We start from the raw sequence: 22,800 nt of genomic DNA, 5'->3' as shown, positions 1-22,800 counted from the left end.
AGTTCTTGTGTACTGTGTATGCCCCTGTATACCAATATATTTATATATGTTGTGAGCCCATTGTGTAATGCAGTTTTTCATAAATGTGATTGAAAAGATTTTAATACTTCTTTTTCTCTATATTAGGACAACCTTTACACTATTTGCTTACAGTACATTGGAGTTCTATAACACATTCAGACCACATCATTCAGACTGATGACTTTTAATTGTAATGTGAATAACCTAGCCTAGGGTCAGAAAAAGCCTACAATTCTGCCATTGGTGGAAAGTTTTTGCATGCATTTTTGTTAGCGGCACTCATGATAAAACAAGGAAAGCCCTACCATAAACCATCATGAAGGAAAAGATTTAATGTGGTATACTGTTTGTTTGAATCAACAATTAGGACTCACCTGTAATTCATTTTAAAACAATACCAATATATGGGGGGGTTCATGTTAATATGCTACTAAAAAAATATAAAAATTACCCTTGCAGTTCTTAGCAATAATGGCATCTCCATAGTAACCAGGGGCACAACGCTCACAATTGACTCCTGTGGTGTGATGCCAGCAATTCAGACAGTGGCCAGTCACATTATGACAGTCACTGAAGATGAGGTTAGGATCAGAATTTCTATTGCAGTTGCATCTCTTACAGGTATCTCCAATCACCAAAGGATTTCCATAGTAACCAGGTGCACATCTAATAAGAGAAAAATGTATAATTGACTAAAATAATTTGTCCTGGGAACCAAAAAAGGAGTACAACAAGAAGCAAACACTAAACCTCTGACTAGTGTGGCGTATGCAGCAATTCACCTCATAATGATTGTACAATACATAATGATATACTTGAAACACTCATGTCTGTATGTCGATTCACAACTATTTCATTTTCACTAACAGCATTATTCCAATATAATATAAAGCAAACACAAATACATCACGATAAAAAGTAACAACTTCTTGTACATTTTCTAAATATAGCCACAAAAGTATTTTATCATCAGAAAGGTGAGTTCAGTATATTGGTTTTGGTGGAATGATGCTTTAAAATATATGGAAAATAGTGAAAGCACATTCTTAAAAATAATTTTTTGTTTAAATAAATAAAAAATGCACTCAATGCAGCTTCAGCCGTGAGTTTCTTACTGATGAAATGTAATGAATGTTTCATCAGGCTTGAAAAGAGAAGTACTGTATATACTCGCATATAAGTCAGGTCTTGAAACTAGAAAAATCGATCATAAAATCAGACCACAACTTGTATGCCCGTTCAAAAATATGACACTTAATTTTTTTTTTTACATTTTCTTGCTTCCTCCAATCATGCATCAGTTTCTCAGACACATCAAATTTTGTTGCAGTAGCGCAGTTACCAATTTCTTTTAACACTTCAACGACTTTTAATTTAAAACCAGCTTCATATTTTCTTCCGATCGAACGCTCCATCGTAGATAAGGGATGCTCTTATGATAAAGGTGTATGAGGGTGTGAGATACAAAAAACACAAATCAGTGCAAACGTCGCTTTGGAATAGTTCGGGTATTACTGTGTGGTCATGCAGGCACAATACATAGAAGAAAAAAGATGTGTGTGCTCCGTGGTTACTCTCTCAGGTGGGCGTAAGCATAGCATAATCTCTTGGACCAATAGTGTGAATTTTCCGCATTCAACTTGTACGTCTGACATTATAAGATACAGGAAATTATACGGTAAAATCAAGTCCCAACTTACCTGCAGGAGAACATATACGCAAATATACAGGTATATGGTACTTAAAGATGGTATAAAGCAGGGGTGTCCTGGAGCACTACTGTGGCTGTAGGTTTTCATTCTAACCATCTTCTTAATTAGTGAGTTAATTAGTGCTGCTAATTAACTGTTGCCTTAATTTTAAATTACTTGTTTTTAAGTATTAATTGTTTCTTTTCTCTTTAATTAGCAGCCAAACAATAATGAGATACAAAACGAGTAAACACATGACCAGCTAACTTGTGTCCATTATACAATATCTGAAAATAAAGAAGGGTGAAGGTCTCAGTAATGTTGATCCAGTCAGGTTCTCAAAACATTTTGATGGTGCTCTTCATAAAAGAAAAACAACTGTTTTGGAAATGCCTGGTTTGGAAGAATGAGAGCAGCAACAAGCCATGGAATTAAATAACAGGATTAATTAACAATGGCTTTTAATTAAAAAACTGTTTGGACTGAAACTGAGTAGACTGTGATGCCCCAACTTAGCTGGTCATCTGTTGGCTCATTTTACGTCTTATTTTTGTTTGGCTGCCATTTAAGGGGAAAAGAAGCATTTCAAAGGAGAGAATCTTAACAAAAGAAAGGGAAACAAAGTTACTTAACAGTGGAAATTGGCAGGAAGGAAAATCTGCAACCACTGTAGCTCTCCAATATCAGAGCTGGACTCCCCAGGTATAAAGTAACACCTGCATATGTAGTATTAGGATGTTTTCAGAATTGTGGAGTTGAAATAGAATTCATTTTCTTTTTTTGTTTTTGCATACTGAAAGTCAAAGAATCCCCCACATGACCTGATTAATTGACCAAGAGAATGTCAAGACTACTGCATAAGCCTCACTTTGGGAAATGGTTTGTTATTACCCAATCAAAATGTATGTTCATAATGTGAAACATCTAAGTTTAAAATGGTTTAAACAGTGAAAAATATATGAACTAATGAAAGGTAATTAAATATTTGGATTACAGAATTATAATTCATTTATTGAACCAATAAATTAAAATGTACTATAAAATAGAAATTAAAAAGGTCCATTTTTGTTATGTTCTTTGTTATGATTATAGCATACATAGTGAACATTTTAATTGTGAATTAGAATTCTGTTCCTACTCACCTTTCACAAATGGGTCCAGCATAGCCATCCTGGCACATACAACGGTGAGTATTGCCTCTTCGCATACAGGATACTGCAAAACTGACATACAAAATTATAGTTTTATATAAAAAAAACTTTTTATGTTATTCATATTGCAATTGCTGAGCACTTTGAGTAGGAGAAAAGCACTATATAAATGCAAAGAATTATTATTATTATTATTCACTCTGGGCATTCCAGTTTTCTCCCATATCCCAAGAGAAGTGTGGAGTTAGGTTAATTGGTGACTCTAAATTGGTAGCACTGTGATGGATTGGTGCCCTGTCTTGGACTGGCTAGAATAGGTGTGGATTAAGTAGGTTTGTGAATGCAATGCTAAATCTTATCCTTGGTGGTCAGGTGGTATAGTGAGGAACCAGTCATTATGCCTGTCTCCATCATTTCCTCTTTGGATTTTGTACATTCTTCCCATGTCTACACAATTTTCACCAGTAGTCCAGTTTCCTTCCAGACGCCAAACATGGGCAGGTAAATTGACAGATGACTTAATTCTGTGAGTGAATTTGGAGTCAGTTTTTTAGTAGGGGTGTAATAGGAAGATCTCTGCAATTCTAAACTTTGGCAAAATATATTTAGGAATCCGAATGGATATGTTTGGAAAATGGACAGATTTACTGTGTAGTCTTATTATTAAATTTCTAATTTTTCAGTATTCAAATAAAATATTTGATGCTTTAACCATTTTTATTGAAATTTTATTGGATTAATTTTATGCCCTAAAAGAAAGACTATCCACAAATGTGTCTATCAACTAACTTAGAGAGCTACAGTATATGGTAATAGACTACAATTCCTTTGTTATCCAATGCAAAGATGGTTCTAGAATTTTAGAGGCTGGCTACAAAATTAAACACATTCTTTTGTATGTATTAACTGAGCTGGGGTAATTTCACAACTCTCAAACTCTTCTCAATGAAATGTCACTTGCAATAGAAAAAAAATAGATGCCTACTTAGTATTTACTGAAAAGCAGAAATTAGTCTGGGTTGATTGAATATGATATGCCCTGTGACTGACAGTTCACCATTCGCTTTCATCTTGCCTGGGTACTGCTGGGGTGACCATCAGCTTCTGGGTCCATGAATTGGGCTAGGCAATTTGGAAGATGGGTAATGATTTGACATTCTCTTTAAAATAGATTACCTAATGTTGTAGATGTGTTATTAAACATATATCTATATATCTAAGAGAAATGAGGATAACTGAACTTAGAAGATGTAGTGGGCATTATTTGGCGATTAATTTGTTAAAGTGTTTCAAAGAGGGTTTGATGTCGCCATTGTATGAGGCTCTATCAAGAGTTCTTTGTGCATGCCAGTGTTACACACTTTGTGTCCCTTTGTTCTATCTATCTATCTATCTATCTATCTATCTATCTATCTATCTATCTATCTATCTATCTATCTATCTATCTATCTATCTATCTATCTATCTATCTACTAGAATACTGTTGCCTAAACTCCTTAATGACCCTTGTGTCTCTGTGTGTTGCTGGATCCCAAGCAAGTGCCAAGCAAGGGTCAGAATCTTCACAAAACTACAACTTCTCCATTTAGCCTTCTCCATAGCTATTTATTATTTTCAGTATTTTGTTTAGTAAGTCCCAGAAAATCAGAAATGTTACTGTACATAAGAAATAAGAAGTCACTTACTTGTTTGAGCTGATTGAGAACGGGCATGCACAGGATTTACAAGTTAGTTGCCCTTGTCGGACTTCAGCAAAGTACCCTTCAAGGCATCTTTCACAATGGTATCCAGCTGTATTATTTTGGCAGTTCTACAAAATAGTGAATAAAAATTAATAACATTTGTTATTCCTTCTAAGTGCAATTACAGAAATCGTGTCATTACAGATTTATTTTTTAATGAAAATATTAAAAGCTCTAAAAACAGAAACAAAGAATAACAGGGCAGATAACTGTAGTACACCTGAGGTCAACTATGTTATCAGCTTTCTGATTATAAAGTATGATGCTTTTGAATACATTATGAACTATGACAGGTGATATTTTCATTGTATGGCTTTCTTGAACGGGGGCTAGATAATTTCTTTCTTCTTTTTCTTTATTAATTGCTTTATTAATCAAGTTCCATCCAGCCATCCTTGTTAAGGGTATAAGCTCAAGGATATGCATGTGGATAAGCCTTTGGTGTCCTGGATAATGGACTACCTGTATGGCAAACCACAGTTTGTGAGACTCGATAACAGTGTTTCTGATGCGGATGTCTTCTCGGTACTCAAATGTGGCACTTGGTGCCATGGCCCACCTGCCAAGTTGTTTTGCCTGCCTAAGGAAAAGTCATCCAAGATGGAGGATCACAGGAATCGTGGGAAAGAGGGGTCCTTTCATCGGATTGGCTGGCCCAGCACTGTTTCAGCCATGGAATGGCCAAATGGGGGAGGCAGCTTGAAAGATGAGGTCTCCAGGACTCTACACAAATCCAAATCTTATCATGGGATATATCATCTACTGTTAAATTCTGCTCTGTACTTCTAAAATTTATATTTTTTATTTCTTACTATATTGAGGAATTGCTCTGTTCTGTGAACTGCATTGTATTGTATTGACCCCCTTCTTTTGACACCCACTGCACACCCAACCTACCTGGAAAGGGGTCTCTCTTTGAACTGCCTTTCCCAAGGTTTCTTCCATTTTTTTCCCTACAAGGTTTTTTTGGGAGTTTTTCCTTGTCTTCATAGAGAGTCAAGGCTGGGGGGCTGTCAAGAGGCAGGGCCTGTTAAAGCCCATTGCGGCACTTCCTGTGTGATTTTGGGCTATACAAAAATAAACTGTATTGTATTGTATTGTAAAAGCTCTTCACTCAGTAAACCTAGGATTATAAAAGGTCATGTCACTTGTGTATTGACAAGAGGAACGAGACAGAGTATAGAAACCAGTTGGGAAGCTTTTTTGTTTCTTGCTGCAAGAGAATTGTCTGCCCCTTAACATCAACAAAACTAAGGAACTGATTATTGACTTTCACCGCACCAAAGGGCCTCAATATCCAGTCACTACTCAGGGAGTGGAGGTGGAGGTGATGCACTCCTACAAGTACTAGGAGGTCCACATGTTGGACCCGTCTCGTAACACAGAGGAACCATATAAGAAAGGGCTGAACAAACTCTTTTTTATTAAGGGGACTGTGTTCCTTTAATGTGGGAAGTGACATCCTTCACATCTTCTATCTTCACATCACATCTGTGATGACTATTGTGATATTTTACACTGTAACGTGCTGGGCTTCAGGATAGACACATCAAATCAACAGACTACTTAAAATGGCAGGCTCAGTTATGGAACACATTTTGTACCCTCTGGAGGTAGAAATGGAGGAGAGAATGAAGACAAAACTGAATGTCATTATGAACAATGCTGTACATCTTCTTTATGACACAGTAACTCTGAGTACTATCAGCCAACAGATTATTTAGCAGAAGTGTGTCAAAACGCTGCTGGCTCTCCTTCAAACCTATGGCAATATAACTTTATATAACTTTTATCTATAGCCAAGTCAGAAGTATTTCTTATGTATGTTTGTTATAATATTTCCTTCTGTTAAAGCTAAATTTCTCCTTGGGACATAAGTACTCACTCTCTCATTCTCTGTCTTTCTGTGTCAATTTATTTTATAAATGGCCACATGCAGGAGTCAAAAAGAAAAAGAAAATAATTAAGGGAAAAAAAGAATTGTCTTGTGTGGCTGGAGGCAGATTTAAGGATCTAGAAAAATCAAGGGCTTCGCTGGGGTGGCTTGAAAACATCATTTTAATACACTATAATTAAATGTACAACACATTAAAGTATGCAGAAAGTGATGGGGTCTAAATACTTTCTTAATCCACTGTTTTATGTGTATGTTTGTATGTCAGGAATGTGAAATTTCTCCTACCCTTACACTGTGCCCAAAATAAAGAGAATACAGGAATGGTACTGCCTAAAACCAGAAGTGTTTGTTAATCCCATTGCTGAGTGTGTTGCATTTTGGTTGGTTATGCAAGTAAGAATGTACTACACTCTGTACATGAGAATATTACAACTACTACTACTTTGATCGTTGAACCCTGGTCTGATTCTGCCCACTGATGTATCTTCACAAAAGTCATTGGACCAACAACTTCAGGCCTCAAGGACCAGAAAGCAGAAAGAGAAGGGGATTTTTTGGCTCAAAAGGAGTAACTGTAGAAATTAGTTAACTTTGGTCAGTTTACCAAGCACATTTCCCATAATTAAACTGGGATCTTCTGATCATGAACCTCAATTTTCTATCTTTTTTCATTTATATCACAATATATTTCATCAGCTACAGGTTATTAACCCTAGCAACACTCAAACCTAAGTATACATTTCACTGCAGAAAATCTTAATCATTTAACATGTTGAGCGTAAACAAATTTAAGATAACAAGGAATCACTATGCCTCTCTTGTAATGGGGTTTCCTTAGAAATGTTACTTTATATATTAATCAACTGGAATGCTGTACTGCGGTGGGTTGGCACCCTGCCCAGGATTGGTTTCTGCCTTGTGCCCTGTGTTGGCTGGGATTGGCTCCAGCAGACCCCCGTGACCCTGTGTTCGGATTCAGCGGGTTGGATAATGGATGGATGGATGGAATCACTATGCCTCTCTTGTAATGGGGTTTCCTTAGAAATGTTACTTTATATATTAATCAACTGGAATACTGTACTGCGGTGGGTTGGCACCCTGCCCAGGATTGGTTCCTGCCTTGTGCCCTGTGTTGGCTGGGATTGGCTCCAGCAGGCCCCCGTGACCCTGTGTTCGGATTCAGCGGGTTGGAAAATGAGTGGATGGATGGAATGCTGTATTTATTTTATTTTTTACATTTTACATTATTGGATTGAATAGGTTAAGTAAATGTATGAATTAATAAATTAAAGGTATTACTTACAATTCATGGAACATCATATATACACTGTATATTTAATTCCTGATTATTGCTAAATTGTGTAAATTCCCGTTGTTTTCCTCTTGTAGCTTGTCTATTCCTTGTTTTTAAACAATTTTCTTTAAAACAGTGGTTGCAGTCAGTGCAAATATATTATCAGTCATTACCATCTACACAGATGAGCACAGCTTGCTGACATGTGGTAGACATTTTTCAAAAGTGAGAATGAACAATTGGCACAGTTTATGCTGGCAGATGCAACTGTATGATCATAAGGTCAGAGAGCATTTTAGCTTATTGATTATATGGTAAAGAAATATACTGGGAGCTCTTACACTGCTATTTATTTCCGTATTAAGAAATTTCTGTTAGCACCTGTTTTGTATGATGTCCGCCGTCAAGGCTGCACTGTATCCACCGTAACCTCCTTCATTGTTTTGCTTTGTTCTCATTTTAATATTTATTACTTCAATTAGAATTCATAAATCCTTGTTCAGTTGTTGGCTTATTATATAGCATTTGTATGTTATCTATGTTTTCAGTACATTTCCACCAACAATCCAATGACATACTATCAGTATGACTGATGATTATTGTCAACATGAGGGGGTTTTGATTTCTCAATTAATGTGCCCTGTAATGAAATGGCATCCAATCCACTGATGGGTGTAAAGCCTATTATTTGTGGGATAAGCTTTAGGTCCTCTGTGCCAATGTACTACATTAAGAATTTTAGAAAGAAAAATGGATGAAGTAGTATTAAGCAGTTAAAAGTATTGTTCAATTAAATCTCACAGGCACTTAATCACAACAACAGCTTGTTTGCCAAGGTCATGTTTAGATCATCAGATACAATATCAGGGCTTATTATTGTGTGATTCCACCCCACGTTGGCTCCATCTCATAATGCCTCTTCTTGTTCTTCATCTTCAGATCCACAAATCCATGGCAGGAAGTGCAATAATGTCGCTTCTGGTTCTACCAACTGCCTCTGTGGCTGATATAAACAAGACATCACCACCTGCAAATTGGCATCTGAGAAGACCTTGTATGCAGAAGATGCAAACCCTGATATTTTGCTGCCACTGCCTTTGCCATTTAAACTACCATTTTTATAGGGTTCACCACTGGTGCCCCACCTATTTATGCTTGCCCTGACTTTTATATTACAATATATTAAAGTGACTTGAAAAAGTAGTATTTCCACTCAGTACATTACCCTGACATTGACTCTTGAGGTGTGAAAACCAAGCCACGGGATCAGACAGCAAAGTGCATTCCCATCAGCCATAACTGACTGCTTAGATGAAGCTGTAGGCCTGGACAAGCAAGAGGCACCTTCATAGCAAAATAAAAAGTATATCTCTCTATTATAAAAAAAAATCATTTTTCCCTGCAACAAGATGTGATCTTTTGAAGAGAGACAGAGAGACAGAGAAGAGAGACACTTTCACATCCCACGAGACGGTCAAGTCAAGCCATACTTACAACCTTTGGAAGCAAGTCCCGGTGTATGGTGACTTTTGCAAATCACGCCCTACTTAAAACCATTTTCAAGCAAGACCACAGTCATCTAATCTCTCAGTTGTTAGAATGCTTTTGGTAGACACACTTCCTGTGCTCTCTTTGTGCCAAGAGATGTAACCTTGTCCGGGGCCGGAAAAAGACAAAGTACTGTATAATGTCATAAAGAATTCAAAAACGTTGGCGTGATACATATGCAGAGCAGGTTAGAGATAATGGAAGTAGGAAGATTCGAAAGTCTCAAAAAATGATAGTAAAGATCACATTAGCGCAAACAAATTGAAAATATTACTCTGTGAAATAACGTAACAGTGAAAAGAAATTTAATAGTGTTTAAAGATGTCTGAGGGAGAAGAGATACAAGGCAGTGAGACAAAAGGACAGCTGCTGTACAGGCTTTTAAACGTTTGAAGTGCCGTACAAGATGCAGATCACGCAGAATGGCGGCAGAAGCAAGCCAGCAGCTGATCAAGCAAAGAGGAGGCAAAAAAAAAAATTGGTTTCCCATTGTTTCACGGAAAACAAAATCAAAAAAGACAGATAAACAATCAAAAACATTCAAAGCCTTGGTTATAAATATGTGCATGGAATGATCCCAAATTGGAACACATGATTATTTCCTAAACGTTCTTAAAAATAATTTATAAAAACGTTATTACACATGAATAAATGCTCCTAAATCCTTTCCACTCATTAATACATGCATATTGTTTTTGCCCAAAGAACACCCTCAAATACTGTATGTTGCAATGGTAAGATATAATTCCATACAAACAGCAAGAAATCACCCACGATGGCCTAAACAAATACTGAAAAGAAAGAGCCTGCACACAAAAACAATTCACACCTTTACTTGAAAGCAGGAATACTCTTATTAGAGGTCTCAAGCATGAGATAAAGCTGCTGGCAGATTGCTCTTGGTAGCCAATAACTGATTATAAGCCACTCATCAACATGAGGAAACCATTTTATCTGATTTCTGAGAATGCACTAAATTCCTTTATTAGAGGAAGTACAGCCAGGGTTATTTACTTTTCAAGTATACAGTTTGTAGTAAATACACTACTCCAATTAGTGATTAATGATGATAGACTAGTGAAGTCACATTTTAAGTGATATTTAAAATAATGAGACAAAAACAAGTAATGTTTCAATCTAGTTCACACATTTTAGTATTGCATACAGTTTTATTTACATAGAATTAAATTGTTCTTATGCTGTATTCTATCAGTCGTCTTTTTGCATTGCTGTTCTGCTCTCCTATAGCAATATGTCATTGTAATCTCATTTTGGTCCAGTTTGTCTTTAGTTTTTAAAATATTCACACTTGATATTAACACAACCTAATTTATTTTATATTTGTTTGTTTGTTACTAGTTTCATACTGTGGCCACCAGGAAGCACACCAGCTCCCCAAACACCTGACTCAACAGACACAAGGCACTAGTCCAGCACAGCACATTTTTTATTTAGGTGTGGGGAACGCCTTCCTTTCCTTCCCACCGCCTCAGTACAGTTACATCTAGCACAGGAGAATATACAGTACAGCACACAATGCCTTTTCTGTTTTCTTCTCTCCTTTTCTTTTTCTCCTTCTGCCTCCACTAATCCGCCACCGGTAAGCTCACTCTCACTCTTACTCACAATCTCTCACTCTCCCTGTCGACCCAGGAGGCAGCTGGCTCCTTCTAGGGACTCCAGGTGACTTTTTAAGGACATACCGGGAGTGGCGGAAGCCCAACAAGGTATGACTCTGCAGCTCCCCCTGACTGACTTAATCAGTTTTAATGTGAAAAGATGCTGACGAAAAGAGAAGAAGCGGGCCGCTAGGGTGGAGAAAAGAAGAGCTACTCAGGAAGCAGCAAGCGCATCAACCTATGAGCAAACAAATGCTAAATGTACAGAGAAAGGGGATGAAAACTATGAATGCTCAAGTCAAGTGTATTCTGCCCCATTACTGGTATTTTATAATTGAATAAAACAAATATTTAGGATTGCTAATGTGATGCAAATTCTATCTCCCTATCATTTATTCAGGCTATAATACTATGAACGCAGTAGCATTTTCAGCTCAGTACTTTATCCGAGTTTACATACACTTAATTCTGAGCAATTTGTCATAATAATTAAATAACTAGGACAGTACTGGAGGAGGCAGCACAGTGGAGCAGTGGTAGCGCTGCTGCCTTGCAGTAAGGAGACCCGGGTTCGCTTGCATGTTCTCCCCGTGTCTGCGTGGGTTTCCTCCGGGTGCTCTGGTTTCCTCTCACAGTCCAAAGACAAGCAGGTTAGGTGGAATGACAATTCTAAATTGACCCTAGTGTGTGATTGGTGTGTGTGTGTGTGTGTGTGTGTGTGTGTCATGCGGTGGGTTGGCACCCTGCCCGGGTTTGGCTCCTGCCTTGCACCCTGTGTTGGCTGGGATTGGCTCCGGCAGACCCGCGTGACCATGTGTTCGGATTCAGCAGGTTGGAAAATGGATGGATGGATGGGTACTGGAGGATAAAGTTTTCTTTTAGCATATATGTTAATGAGTGGGGTTAAAGATGAAAGTGTAAGAAGACCAAGTCATTGATTCTCCAATATTGTTGTAAACTCACACCTCTTATCTTTTTAAGTGCTGCGAGACTGAAGAGCTTATTATATTTTTAGACAACACTGTTGTGAGTCACTCATATGGTACAAGAAGAAAGTAAAGCTCCAGTCTGTAACTGAGCATTTGTATGTTTCAACCTCTGTAAATGCAATTAATGTTGTAGTATTTTGGAATTTGGATTGATAACCCATGTCTTTAGATTCTGTCTCAACCTGCCTGCTTGTGCTTTTTAATCATTGATCTATTCCTGACCTTGCAATTGTTTTATTGCAGCATTTATAATATTTTTATTTTCTTAACCCCTGTCTTAGTTATTGCCTAGGTAATAATAAAATGAGCTTTAGCCATTTAGATATAGTTCAATCAATGTTAATGTACTTTCTGACAACAACTCAGTAATTTCACAATGGACAGAGTTATGGATGGTCAAAACAGACCCATCTGTGCCATCATAGAGATTGTCAAGGGTGAAACCCTACTAAATTTGCTTTGCTAGATTTCTAGAGCTGGTTCAGTTAGAGAGACAACACAGTTTCACACAGACAGAAGTCAGAAAAATATTTGATCAACTGTGGTCATAATTTAATTTCTTACAGTAATGAAAACTTTTATAAGTGATTGACTGTGTGTTGCATTCAGCTTAACATGTCTGAGATTCTTATGTCGTACATCTTGCAGCCATGAGGTCCTCTGCAGGGGGACAGCTGCCTTTAAATTCTTTTAATTTCAGGAAGACGTGAATGGACCCAAACTCCTTTGAAAGGTAAATAAATTAGGCTTTTGTCTTGAAAGAGTCTAAGCTCAAGATTAAGGTTAGGGTTAGGGTTAGTGTTTTCTTTAAAGAACTTTTTTAGTTTAATTTGTGTAATTCTCAACCCAGTACTTGACAATTATTAACAATTCTATTTTACAATAGAATGAAATATCAGAACAGCAAAATGTATTGCGGACAGTGGCAACAGGAGCAGGAAGCAGGAATTCAAAGAGTCTTGGCCTCCACATTCCCAGTGCATATAAGAGCTACAGTAAACCAGATGGAGAGCAATAGAGAGGGACAGACAAGGGACCCATCTAGTCCCCGAAATCAGCTGCATCGGACTAGACACCTCCACTGATCAAAGACTCATTAATTTTTATTAATGTCAGTCTGTCTAAAGATTCACAGAGTAATGGTGGCTTGGGATCTGCCAGTTGGGATTGCCACAACTCATCAGCTGGTGGATGGTGGCACCTGTCTGTGCACTTATTGATAAAACAAAACAAAATTACTAGGTGATTATTTGGATGCTGGATTTAGGGATGACTGAACTATAGGTTAACAGGAGGAGTAGGGTAAGGTGTGTGGAAAAGAAAGCTACACACCATCCACCTTTAGGCTGAGCCTCTGATCTCTGTTCTGTAGATGAGGACTGGTTCCACTAGCAGACTCTGAGCCTGTGATGCAAGAGATCAGTGTCATATACTAGGGGGACTGTCCTGTCAAACATTTTCTGCTATAGTTCTATGATGTCCTAGTAGCATCATGAAGCACTGAGAAAAAAAAGTTTGCCAACTACACAGCCAATTTTCAGGGAATAGGTGACCGACAAACCTAGCAAATTCACTATGAAAAATGTTAATTCTCAAGCTATAAGTGGCTGGGTAATATCTGCTCAAATCCACAAGAACAGTTAAAACTATAGTACATCACATTTTCCATCATAAGCTAAACGCTAAGTTTGCATTTTGATTGTGTGATGACTCCAAGAATATTGACATTTTATTGAATTTATTAAAATCAAGTAACATTCCATACAAGCAAGTCAAGTTTTACAAAACTAAGTTTGAAACATCTTAATATTATACAAAAACACAGCTGTTTAAAACATTTAGCTTTCTCAAAAATATTTCTGTACGTCATCTTTTTTCCTCATTTTAGGTTATGGCATGACTCTACAGTGTTCACTGCATTGGGTTTTTTTTTCCCCAATCGACATCTGTTCTTTCTTATGGGCTGTGTATTATTCATGGGATTTTGGGTCATTTAGCAAATTCTTAAAACCATGTTGCAGAAGCAAGCAAGAAAGAAAGGTAGATGTTTAGATGATGGCAGAAATCTTTTACAATACAATTCTTCTCAGAATACCTAAGTACATAAGAGGTTATGGTCCACTAGCCTGAAACAAGGAGATTCTTGTCAAACCACTTCAGTTTCTAGAGCACTGTTTAATAGATAAGATATGAAAAACAATTGGCTCACTGTAAATGACTCTATAACAGCTGTTTCTGAATGGTTCATACTACAATTGTGGTGACATGATTTAGAACGTCATTTGGTCCGAAGACTGTATGAATGTAAATATTATTATAATAAAAAGTAGTTTTGGAACATGTGTTCCTTGCATGCTTGATATGCATTCTAATTACATCGTTACTTCATGGTAACTGTGTCGCTGAAAGCAGCTAAAGCATTTCCAAACAAGAATATCCTTGAGACCAGCTGTTAGAGCTTTTCATTCTAGTCTTGCAATAAAGAGATGAAGGATGGCATATCATGTACTGTACATGTCAATGCATTCTATGATACATGCTGTTTGTCATTTAGTAAAAATATTACAAAACTGATATTCAGTAATCACAAACTTACAATGCAGATTCCAGTTCCATCCTGACAAAATCGGGAGTATCCATTGCATTGGCAGGGTAAACACTTGTTTGAATAACTTAGATAATATCCTCTTCCACAAATCTATAAAGAAAAAAAACCAAATTAAAATTAAAGGTGTAAGGCATACAGAATACATTTACATGTATAGTTACAGAAAAGAAAAAGCATCTAACCCTTTCAGCCCACCCAAGTAATGTAATATTTATACAGCTATGTTTAATTACAGATGTACAATTGAACCCACTTGAGAATCACTTGCATTGATCTTATTGACTTTAAGAGTTGTTTTTTTATTGTTTTCCACTAAATTCATTGTAATTCTTTTCCAGCCACCAAATACAGTCGAATGATTTCAGTGAAATATGACACTGTAGTTATGAATTGGTTTCACCCTTTGTTATCATACAGATGACATGTGCCATGGTCCACCTCCACCTTCTCTCTGTTCACACACAACTGCTCTGGATATCAACACTTTTTATAATTTTTAATTATAATTCTTTTTTGCATGATACTTTTTTATACAAAATGAAGTCAGGTGAACCTTAGACAACAGTCTGTTCTGATGACAATATTCAGCAAATATTATTCAACACATTCCATTAGTATTTAGAAAAGACACATATAGATAAACTAGAGGGGGCAGAATAGAGGTGCAGTTGCTATCATAAACTACATAAACTCAAGGGGACAAAATTAAGTCTCCAAGCCAAAATGTCACTGCTTAAACTTATTATGGAGAGCAACTTTGTATATCTGTGCTAAGTCCCAAAAATGCCTGCTGTTATGTTTTAACTAGGGTTTCTCCCCTGGCTTATGTCATGCTATGCTACTGAGGTCACTCACGGACTAAGAAAGAACTGACACTGGACTGTTGGTAAGATGAAAGCAGTGGGCTCCCTTCACTTGACCTTAACAACACTACATTCAAAAGTCCAAGTTTACACAATGAATGAATTTGGAATGCAATGGAAGAGGAACAAGTGAAAGAGAATTAATAATTCACTCCAAGCCACAAATCATTTGGATGTGTAAGAGACGGCCAGCAGTTCGACCCAGCCGGGACACCCCTGAGATGGAAGGATGGGGGAAGGCAGCTTTTTTTGGGACACTGCCTCCCCCAAGACACTAGATGGCAGCTTCCCTGGACTGCAGCTATGCCCCGGATTCCCATAGGGCACTATGGGACATGGAGTTCGGCAACACAGCCCTACTGGGTACCGTGGGTGCCGCCAGGGGGTGCTGTGGGAAGATGGTGGGAGACGAAGTTCTCACCTAGCCCAGAAGTACTAGCAGATCACAAGGACAGAAACCCCAAAGTACTTCCGGGCTGTTTAAAAATTTGAATTCTCTGTCTGACCCGGAAGTGCTGGCAGGTCACATGGATGGAAGAGCAGAAGCACTTCTGGGTCAAGCATTATAAAAAGGACTGCGAAAAACCCAGCAAGCAAGCCAGAGTCGGGCAGAGGTGGAGAGAATTGTAATTATTATTGAGAATTGTGAATTACGTGCCTGTTTAGTGTGGCTGTGGTGTTTGGAGGCACTATTTATAGAAGAAAAAGAATTAAAAATACTTCTTTGTGCTTTAACCTGGTGTCTGTCTGTTGGGTTTAAAGGGGCAAGAGTGCCACCTAAAGTTCACAGATGATATTTTGGAAAAAAATGTATGATATAAAAATGACCTGACGTAGCAGAATTAAAGCATCAACATCCTGTAACATTAAATAAGCTCTGCTATCAGCAAGTATTAGCCCTTAACTGACAACTACAAGTTGGGAGAATTTTATGTTTCATGTGCCAACTACCAGTTAACTGAAATTTTAGAGAAAATACATTTTAATTGTGAGTTGCTCAATAACAAAATGCATTTAATTAGTATATTAAAATATACTAATATCAGGAACAAATTTATCTGTGACACTCAACGTGTTAAGTAATTGAGTTAGAACGAACACTTGCAGCCACAGTGGTCCTCCAGATCCAAACAGGAGAACCCCTGTGCTCATCCAACATGCCATGAACAGCCCAATAAACAGCCATTTTATTTGGACAACATAGTTCTAAGGATCATTGATGCCCACAAACCACTTCACCTTGCCAAGGTTATAATCCTTATCACTTCAGTCCACTCTAGGAAAGGTGGAGCAAAACTATGAAAATCTCAGTGATTGAGAATAAAATTTAAGCATCTAAGCAGAGGTTACAGTTAAAGCACTCCTTTGATTTCAATTCAAAGAAACCTCCATCGATTCAAATGTGCACTAACTCTTAACAACCTTACTGGACAAATCAGAAAACCGAAGTCTTATGTTCTTGTGGCAGGCAGAGGTAGTAGCTTGTGGCCCAAGATAGGAAACCATCAGAAGGTCACATGCTGATTCAGCCATACTAAGCAAATTTAGGGTCACCAGTTCACTTACCATATTTGAGATATGGGTGACGACCGGAGCGCCGTGAAGACACACATATACACCAAAGGAGAGCAAGGAAATTCCATTCTGATAGTGACCTAACTGGGAATCCATTTCTGGCCTCTGGAGCATTGCGGCAGCAACATTAACAACTGCATCACCAAGCAACTCAAGTACAGTTTACTAGTATGGCCTGTGTATGCATAACATATTAGAAGTATGAGAGAGAGCAATGCTGTAATGTCAATGGAAAAATTCCTTACATTCTCATGCCCTGAAAAGATGGATATCATTTCATGTATGCAGAATTTTTTTTAATGCTAGTTTTAAAAACTGGGACAAACACAATAGTGTAAAATTTGTGAGGTCTATAGACCATTTTTCTTTTCAGCAATTGTTGGGCTTCCAAGTGGCAAACTGAGAACTTTGAAATGTTTATTTGAAAAAACAAAAAGATAAATAATTTTGCCTAAACTGGTTCAGGCACATATGGATTGCATCTGCAAGCTGCAAATGTTTTTGTTAAAGGTTAAGAACGCATGTTCTCCTCGAGTGTGCTGGTTTTATATATCAGTAAACAGAGCTTCACAAAGCTGACAGTCATAAAAAGACATTTGGGCTGACTATGGTAGATGACAGCTAACTTTGCTGAATGTGGTGACTCAGAATACAAGTAGTAGAGGAGAAAAGTTCACATAATTCCTATCTGAGGCTGGGAATTATGGGGGAGCAAGGGAGACTATTTTTTATTACTTATTATTGTTAATTCCGTTTTTTTTCGTGTTCCTTAAATATAACGTATTTTTAATAATTCACTCAAAGGTCTTTCCTACTTCAGTAAAGGTATTAATACAGAGCAAGTTAACGGAATACTCTATCCAAAAATTATCTTTTTAAATATGTTACTTACCTCACGTACTTTGTATCTCATGGAGAGAAAACAATTCATTGATCCGCCAATCATAATCAGCTTCAAATGCTTACTTTACTTTGTTTAACATAACTTTATCATTGTTATATTTTAACTTAAAAAGTCAATAACACTTGTGGATCAACGAATGAAAAGATATGCCATATGCCACTCACAATCCATTCCACTGCAGTTGTGGCTGTGTGATAGATTTGACTTGAATACTTGTTTTTATAACCTTCATTTATTATATCCCCTCATGGAGGTGTTCCTAAGTGTAACAGGAAAAAAGGCCACAAGGAGAGCAGCAAAGGGCAATAAATTTAAACCAAAGCTTGGTACCAGGAAAGGAAACAGTTGAATACGTTGATAATTCTTGGCCTTGTGAACAGCCAACTGGTTTTTGACAAATCTCTGTAGCTAAAGCCTCACTGAATTAAGTGTGATGCTGAGCATCTGCAGCTGGTGACTAACAGATATCAGATTACTTTTGGCAACTAATTCCCAGATGCTGGACTTCCCCAAGGAACAAGTTTAAAATAAAAAAAAAATGTTAAAAAAAATGCAACTTTTTTCTCTGGGGAAAGATTAAAAATATGATGAATTTTATTTTTGGCTTCAACAAAGATTTTTAAATTCCGAAGCATTCAAGTTGTCCCTTCCTCATGTTATTTGCTTAGTTTATATTTCAATTGCTTAAAACGTCTCTAGTTTCACCACTTAATGGGCTAATCATATATTTTACAATTTAGGATGAAATGCTTTTCTTTCATCCACGCAAAGTTTACTTATGTCAGGTGTGGTGAGGGTGAGGGGATCACAGAGCTCTGCTGAAAAACATAAAATCAGTTGTTGCCAGCATGTGTTTTTATCAAGATAAGGAAAAGGAGGCTTGACGCAGACAGCATGCTGCTATTTGTAGTTGCTGTTACTGCTACACAAAGTACGGCAGAATACGCAAACAACCAATACTCTATTAAGAAATCCACTGAAAGTTGCAAAACAGACATGGCAACCCTAAAGCGTATTTTAAAATACAGGTCACCTTTGTTACAAAAAGAACCCTCTCTGGGTGGAATGATAGCTCTTATGTAGTCATAACCATCAGATAACAGGTTATTGACATACATGTAACATATCTACACATTCTACCCAGAGATTATTTTTTATGATGCTTTAGATAGATAGATAGATAGATAGATAGATAGATAGATAGATAGATAGATAGATAGATAGATAGATAGATAGATACTTTATTAATCCCAAGGGGAAATTCACATTTAATATTTTTAAAAGTAAATCTAAAAAATAATTTTATACTTAAGAACAGCAAAAGGTTAGAAATAAGTGATAAACGAAACAATCATTACTTGATTATGTTGAATTTATTTTGTTGTTCTGGATAAAAGTGTCTACCAAGCAAATAAGTGAAAATGTAAATTTCATTTTGCATGTGATTTCATGATTACAAATCTAAAATAATGTTTTTCAAGTTGTTTGGGTAGAAAGTAAGTAATATTGCCCCCTGAGGGCTGTTCTCCTTCCTCGAAAGCTCTCCAATGCTGCTGACGCTTCCCTGATTTTCCACACGGCTCCATGCACTCTCATTGGCCGCAAGCACTGCCTGCCTGCACATTCATGCAGCCATACTACCTCACACTTCTCAGGTCAGAAGTAGCACCATCTGTGCTCACTTTCCCCAATTCTAAACTAATCTAAGCAAGGATATTTCAAGAGACTTGACGGAACCCAAGCTAAAGGATTTTTAGTAGAAAAAAGCACCTTCACAGTTTTTGTTGGTACTTGCGCTCTATCTTTGTCCACATTTTCACATTCTGCACCAGAATAAATCCTCACAGACTTTTGAACATGGAGAAGAAGGTTGCAGATGACTTCAAATTATATTTAATGGTGCAAATTTTGCTGATTGTGATTTTTTGTACAGTGAAACCCAAAATGTAATTGCAAATTCAGTTTCGCTCGTTACTATTAGAAACCAACAATCCATCCATGTAGCCTTCATCTAGTATGTATGTTCTGAAGTGGATAAAACAGTAAATAAGACTCATTCAGGTAGGAGGAATATGAGAACCAATTTAAGAATGAGTACAATTTCAGCCATTTTTCTTTGAGAAGTGTAAGCTAGACCTAACACATCTGTTTGTTTTATTACAAAGTGCCAAGATAATTTAGTAGATTTAAAAGAAGGATAGAAGATTTTGGCACACAACCAGTTAAGTGATTGCTGTTAATTAATCAGATCAAAGGTTATTTTAGCCTTGTTCGGTGGTTTCAGCTTACAAAATGCCTTGCGGCTTTGGGCGGACTTCGGCATTCGTTCTGTCCTTGCCCACTCCATACAATTTTAATTCATGATACTATTTAACTTTGTTTATTTGCATTTTATTAATCATGGATAATATCTGTACCATTTTGAGTTGTTGAAGAATCACGGTAAATGGCTTCCAAAACAACAGACTAAAGACAAACAGGGTCTACACAATAAAGTCCGATTTATATTTCTGGTATTGCATGTAGACAGAGAAGCAGAACTAAATTGTTTGCAGGAGCTTTTGCTCAACTCAGTTGTACCCACAATGTCATGAATCTCCAACAATTTGTAGCTCTGCATATGCCATTTGAAAAGAAGTTTTACTATAGCATTATAGGTCTGTACTCACTTAGCTTACTATGCTCTTCATTGCCACACTTCATTTTGCTCACAGGTTCTGTAGTCTCTATCTATCTATCTATCTATCTATCTATCTATCTATCTATCTATCTATCTATCTATCTATCTATCTATCTATCTATCTATCTATCTATCTATCTATCTATCTATCTATCTATCTATCTATCTATGTTGTAATACCTCACCTGCCTGTTTCAAGTTATTCACTATTAATGAAAAAACTAAGATATCTATCAAATGCTATGTAAATGACATACAATTTTTGACACATGATGAAAAATTAATGCTTGCTTTCAACCATATCATATGAAATGCATACTAGACTCTATGGAAAATCCTGAAGTTTTGGGGATCTGCTAGCCACAACCCAAGCAATGGATCTACCCAGCAATATATACATATATATATTTATTTCTATCAATTGTTTCTAATGGCCCTGTGATAGACTGATATTTCAGCCAGGATTGGTTCTTTCCTTGTGCTGAGTGCTGCTAGGAGAGACTTTAGCCTTGGGACTTCCGAACTGGGTATGAGAATGCTACGGTATACAGTATATATGTATTTCTAATACTCTATTCTGAGCTCTACCTGTTTGAGCAGTCCCTTCATAGATATATAACATACTGCACAATGAGTTTTAAAAGTAAATTTATCATAGTGTGCATTTCTATCATTGTTCAGACTACTAGCATTTTCACTACATCTCTGTGAAAATAACCTCAGGCATTATCACCATTTCTAATACAGCATCATATCCATATGGCCCTTTATTACAGTTCTTTTCAGCATTTGAAACTTCCAATTCCCAGAAGTCAGAAATCCTTCCCACTCCCCTGTGAGCAGTTATCTGGAAAAGTGCTCAGAAATGACATCCACTCAAAGCTGGTTGAAATCACAGTGGAAATGTAAATCCCAGCTGTAGTCCTTTCTCCATGGTATCACAGGTGTCCACAATTTAAAATTAAGTTTTCACACACATTAGTAGTACAGCTGGTTGAAAATGAATTTCATCTGGATAAAATTCTTACCCTAATCTCTTATTTTTTTATAGAATTTTTGAAATTTTCCTGTGGAAGGGAAATTCATTACAATAACCTACAGCATTTATGAAGATAAAGACAATCATTTTGTCATTGGCTGCTTTAATTGAGGCTGACATTAATGACAAGACTTTAAGCTGTGGCTTTCAGAAAGCGGATTTTTTGTATTTACAGTAGAGCATAATCTATCCATGATCACAAACATTTGTTGAGCAAGCAAAGTTTAAGTAAACTATCATTAACATTTTTATAGGTCAAATTTAGAAATGTTCCTGTTACATTTTAATTTTACTGAAAGTAGAAAAATCCAACCTTTTAATATTATGAGCAGTTAAAAAAAAAGACTAGTAATTGACAGGCAGCTTAGATAACATCGATGTCTGAAACTTGAATATAATATGCAAAGAATAGACCAGAATACAATTACATAGGAAAACACATATAGTATTTGTAGAATTGTCATTCCGCATTAAAAGAAAATGACAAAATAAAATCCCTAGAAGGTAGACTTTTCTAACTGAGATGTTTGGACATATCAGTGTACTTAAACTAGCAGTGCCTTTGGACAGACATACAAGATGTGGCCAAATGTATTTGTATTCTTGCATGTTATTCAAATAATACACTATTCAGGTGTGGGAACACTTCAGGGACAAGCATAACCTGCCATGGCAGGAATACCAGGTGGAGATGCAGGCAAAAGCATCCATTCAGTTACTCAATAGATGTAAATATAGTGGAAGGTACAGTGGGGAGTGCACATTCCCCAGCCCTGTAACTGCTAGCTGTTGAGGTCCCTATAAGATTATCTGGCTATTTGGTTAGAAATGGGCCAGCGGTCTCATAGGGATACCTGGGGCCACCAGAAGGAGCTCTGGGCAGTCAACCCCTATACTTCAGAGGACACCGTAAACTGACCTCAGAATTAATCCAGAGATTGGGTGTAAAAGAGGCCACTGGCCACTTTTTCAGGAAACTTGGAATTACAGTGAGTGTGGATGAGAATTTACTTGGTATGAAGAAGAAGACGAGAGGGGCAATTAGGGAGAAGGTTAGATGTTGCAGACGGGGAGGAGTAAAGGATCTTTTCATTTTTGATTTACACATCATTCATTGTGTTTTGCTTCCAAAGCCCTGTAACCTTTTTCTGTTGTAATAAAACATCCTTTCCCTTATTT

General features: G+C 37.0%; 1 protein-coding gene across 1 annotated transcript in view; it reads right to left on the bottom strand.

The window, feature by feature from the left end:
* Positions 1–22,800, bottom strand: part of lama4 (laminin, alpha 4) — a 127,200-nt gene that overhangs the window by 71,912 nt on the left and 32,488 nt on the right. The window contains exons 3-6 of the mRNA XM_051925239.1: positions 14,549–14,650; positions 4,549–4,673; positions 2,855–2,935; positions 473–687 (exon numbers count right to left, since the gene is read on the bottom strand). Coding sequence (XP_051781199.1) covers positions 473–687; positions 2,855–2,935; positions 4,549–4,673; positions 14,549–14,650 — 523 coding nt within the window. The remainder of the gene's footprint in view (positions 1–472; positions 688–2,854; positions 2,936–4,548; positions 4,674–14,548; positions 14,651–22,800) is intronic.

This window comes from Erpetoichthys calabaricus, chromosome 3 (genome assembly GCF_900747795.2).
Source record: "Erpetoichthys calabaricus chromosome 3, fErpCal1.3, whole genome shotgun sequence".
Taxonomy (NCBI): domain Eukaryota; kingdom Metazoa; phylum Chordata; class Cladistia; order Polypteriformes; family Polypteridae; genus Erpetoichthys; species Erpetoichthys calabaricus.
The sequence above is the reverse complement of the archived record's forward strand: the minus strand, read 5'-3'. Positions and strand labels throughout refer to the sequence as shown.